The sequence below is a fragment of the Vipera ursinii genome, assembly GCF_947247035.1.
Source record: "Vipera ursinii genome assembly, chromosome: 2".
NCBI lineage: Eukaryota > Metazoa > Chordata > Lepidosauria > Squamata > Viperidae > Vipera > Vipera ursinii.
Genome location: NC_139513.1, coordinates 262,920,928 through 262,925,730, shown reverse-complemented (window position 1 = coordinate 262,925,730; position 4,803 = coordinate 262,920,928). Strand labels below are relative to the sequence as shown.

General features: G+C 40.1%; 1 protein-coding gene across 1 annotated transcript; it reads right to left on the bottom strand.

Moving 5' to 3' along the window:
* Nucleotides 1–3,392: 3,392 nt before the first annotated feature.
* LOC310633464 (proteinase-activated receptor 1-like) lies at nt 3,393–4,421 on the bottom strand (the record flags this gene model as incomplete). Its single annotated transcript, XM_083351170.1, has 1 exon — nt 3,393–4,421. One exon carries the CDS (start codon nt 4,419–4,421, stop codon nt 3,393–3,395), a length of 1,029 nt encoding a protein of 342 aa, XP_083207296.1.
* Between the last annotated feature and the right edge of the window lie 382 nt (nt 4,422–4,803).

Genomic DNA, 4,803 nt, shown 5'->3' with positions numbered 1-4,803 from the left:
TGTAAATATTTAAAATGATATTGTGCATTACAAACATCCTTGCACTGGTGAACTGATTAATGTGAATAAAAGCTGTTCTTGAGAGCAAGGAAATGAGTTGGAACTTTCCAAGAAATTTCTTGAAGTGCAAATTCCTAGCCATTATCATACCTTAGTTTTCTTCGACTGATTTATGATATAAGAAAGTAGTTGTGATATTATTCTGCACAGAAGAGCTCAAGTTTCCAGCACGATGTCTGTCCACTCACCAAGTGTCCTCAAATGCTCCCTTTAATGCACCATCACCGTGGAATTTGGGCTATCTAAGCTCCATTTTCTAAACACAACTCGTCCTTGGGGTTTTTTCCCACTTAAAAGACCTGTGTCTACATGAAACACAGTGACATTTTAAGATAGGGCTGGAGCATTAGGATTAGTTTTTGACTTCTTATAATTCCCAAAGACTTTACAACCCAGAGACACCAAAAGGAAAGGACAATGAGTCATGTCTTTTGGAACAAAAGCCATCTGTGTGCCAGGACCTTAAGGATATATCCTTCTTGAGATATTTCAGGCTATGACAAAGAGAACCGAACGGAACAGAACAGAATAACAGAGTTAAAAGAGACCTTGGAGATCTTCTAGTCCAACCCCCTGCTCAGGCAGGAAAAACTATACCATTTCGGACAAATGATTGTCTAATCTCTTCTTAAAAACTTCCAGTGTTGGAGCATTCACAACTTCTGGAGGCAAGTTGTTCCACTGATTAATTGTTCTGTCAGGAAATTTCTCCTTAGTTCTGAGTTGCTTCTTTCTTTGATTAGTTTCCATCCATTGCTTCTTGTCCTGCCTTCAGGTTCTTTGGAGAACAGCTTGACTGGCAACCCCTGAGATTTTGGCACACTGCTATCATGTCACCCCTAGTCCTTCTCTTCATTAAACTAGACATATCCAATTTCAGCAACTGTTCTTTATATGTTTTAGTCTCCAGTCCTCTAATCATCTTTGTTGCTTTTCTCTGTACTCTGTGTACTCAACATCTTTTTTATATTGTGGCAACCAAAACTGGATGTGGTATTCCAAGTGTGGTCTTACCAAGCCATTATGGCATTAACACTTCACATGATATTGATTATATCTCTCTTTTAATGCAGCCTAGCACTGTGTTGGCTTTTTTGGCAGCTGCAGCACACTACTGGCTCATATTTAAGTGACTGTCCACTAGGACTTCAAAATCCCTCTCACATTTACTACTATTGAGCCAGGTACACTATACCTGTGCATTTGGTTTTTCCTTGCCTAACTTTTTTCATGACTGAATTTCATTTTGTCATCTAACACCTAATGTTCAAATCTGACAAGATCCTTCTGTATTTTAAGCCTATCTTCTGGAGTGTTGGCTATTCCTGCTAGCTTGGTGTTGCCTGCAAATTTAATGAGTTCCCCATCTTTCCCCTCATCCAAATCATTGATGAAGATGTTGAAGAGTACTGGGCCTGAAACAGAGCCTTGGGGTATCCCACTGCAGACTTCTCTCCATGTAGATGCAGTTCCATTGAGGACTACATGTTGAGTGTGGTTGGTCAGCCAGTTACAAATCCATCTGGTGGTGATGCTGTCTAACTCACATTTTTTCTATCTTATCAAGTAGTAGGTTGTGGTCTACTTTATCAAATGCCTTACTGAAGTCCAAGTAAATTATATCCACAGCATTCCTCTGGTCCACTAATTTTGTCACTTTGTCAAAGAATGCAATAAGATTTGTCTGGCATAATCTGTTTTTAACAAACCCATGTTATGACTTTGTTTGCCTCTATGTGTTTGCTGATTCATTGCTTGATTATTTTTTCCAGAATTTTCCCAGGTATTGAGGTCAAGCTGATAGGTCTGTAGTTTCCTGGATCTATTTTTTTTCCTTTTTTGAAGATAGGAACTACTTCAGCTCTTTTCCAGTCCTCTTGTAGTTCCCCAGTGTTCCAGGATCTTTGAAAAATATAGTTCAGTGGTTCTGAGATCACGTCTGCCAGTTCCTTCAGAACCTTGGGGTGTAGTCCATCTGGTCCTACTAATTTGAACTCGCCAATAAGTTATGGTGCTAGGTACAAGTAATCCTCGACTTACAACAATACAGCCCAAAATTTCTATTGCTAAGTGAGATATTTGTTAAGTGAATTTTGCCTGACTTTACAACCTTTCTTGCCACAGTTGTTAAGTGAATCACTGCAGTTGATAATGTGGTAAGCCAGTTGTTAAATGAATCTAGCTTACCCATTAACTTTGCTTGTCAGAAGGTCGTAAAAGGGATGACGTGATCTTGGGACACACAACGATCATAAATATGAACCAGTTGCCAAGCATCTGAATTTTGATCACATGATCATGGAGATGCTGCATTTTATGTGTTCTGTATATTGTTATTTATATTGAAAAGGACTAATGTGTTTTTAATGAAAATGTGTATAAATGCCTTTGGCAAGTAGGCTAATTTGCTATTAAGTTGGATGGGTATTTGAAATAACTTAGCTGAACTCATATTCACAACTGCACAAACAACACATATATAAAAGAGGAATAAGCTTCAGTTATTTTTATTATTTTTTTATTTTAATTCCATTTATATCCCGCCCTTCTCCGAAGACTCAGGGCGGCTTACAAGCTTAGCAGTAGCCTTCATTCTATGTATATGCCTGCTTATTAGGGCTTTCACACACACCCCCAAGCGGCATTATTACAAAGTCAGCTTAATTGCCCCCAACAATCTGGGTCCTCATTTTACCTACCTCGGAAGGATGGAAGGCTGAGTCAACCTTGAGCCTGGTGGGATGTGAACCTGCGCTAATTGCAGGAAGCTGGTGTTACTTAAGGAGGCTTAGCCCACTGCTCCACCAAGGCTCATGGTCCCTATCTTGACTTTTTTAACTGTGCTGAGGATATTCCTGCTATGTAGGTACTCCTCAACTTACCACCGTTCATTTGGTGACCGTTCAAAGTTACAATAGCACTGAAAAAGTGGCCATCATTTTTGCACACTTTCAACCATTGCAGCATCCATCCCCATGGTCACATCATCAAAATTTGGACACTTGGAAACTTGCACGTATTTATGACAGTTGCATTGTTTCAGGAAATGTGATCACCTTTTGTGATCGTCTGACACGCAAAGTCAATGGGGAAGCCAGATTCACTTAACAGTCATGTTACTAACTTAACAACTGCAGTGATTCATTTAACAACTGTGGCAAGAAAGGTAATAAAGTGGGACAAAATTACCTTAACAACTGTCTTGCTAAGCAACAGAAATTTTATACTCATAAGTTGAGGACTCCCTGTACAGGACATAGGACATTGAACATTTAGATTCACACTTGCAATGTTATAAATCCATGCATTATGTAGATACAGCAATAAAAAAACTAAATGGGAAACGAAGGGTCTAAGCCTTTGGGAGAGGGTGCAGTGCTGCAGCTTGTTTGACTACTTTTTCCAGCCGGAAACAGCTTTCTGGGGCGCAAAAGGCTCCATACCTGCCTCTGACATTCTGAGGAGGCATAATAATAGATTAAGGGGTCGAGGCAACAGTTGAGGACACTCAGGGAAAGGCTGAGCATGTGGGCAAAAAAGATGCTCTGAAGCTGTTCATACGGAAAAAAGAATTGAATTAATAGCAGGATATTGGCTGGACCAAAACAAAGAAAGAAGGTGCACAAGACAATGCCGGACAAGAAGATTGCACGTCTCTTACTCCCTGACTGTACCATAAACCTAGACAAAAAAAGTTTCTTTATAATGCATATATAACAAGCAGTAGAGATTAGTAATGGGATGAAAAAGAAGAAAGTAGACAAGGCTAATAAGTAATAACTGAAGAATTCCACAGAACCAGAAATATTTTGCGCCTCAAAGCAAGTTGTAATGTTCAACTGAGGTATCCACAGCATGAGATCAGAGACCATCAATGGGCTTGCCCCCAATATGGCGAGCAGCCAGATGGCAAAACAGACCACAGAGGCACGTCTTGCTGTGCGCCAGGACAGAGACTTCATGGGGCAAACCAGAGCGAAGAAACGGTCGACGCTGATCCCTGTCATCAGCAGAATGGAGCCGTACATGTTGCACATAAAAGTAGAAGTGGCCAGGTGGCACATAGTAGACCCAAAGACCCAATTGTGTCTACTAAAGAGGTATGCAATTTTAAAAGGCAGAATGCTCAGCACAAGCAGATCTGCAAAAGCCAGATTGATCATATACACCATAGCTGGCTTCCAAAGCTTTGTCTTCATCAGAAAAATATGAATAGCCAAAACATTTAAGGGAACACCCAGAACAAACACAAGAATCTCGACTGCAGGGAGAAACTGGGTCAGCCATGGGTTACTGAAATATGTTTCAACATCATCTGAAAAAAGAGCGGGACTTCCTTCTTTATTTTGGATGTCTGGCATATTCCCATTTGTAGAATTGATTAAAGCTGGCAAAAATTTCCTAGGCTTGGATGAAAGAATAATTTGATCCGATGAATCTGGGGGGAAAAAATAAAAGCAATATACAAATGAAATATATAAACACTGCACAAAGTGCCTGGCAATGTTTCGTATAACTCTTTTCATCAAAATACACTACAGGAAGTACTTGCTTAACAACTGCCCTGTTTAGTGACCTTCTGAAGTTATGCCAGCATTGAAAAAGAAACTTTGTCACTGGGCCTCACATTTACAACCATCACAGCATCCCCGTGGTTGCAACTAGTGGGACTTTGCAACTATTACAGCAACCTACAGTCATGCAATTGCCATTAGTGCACTGCACAGTCAGCTTCCAACAAAC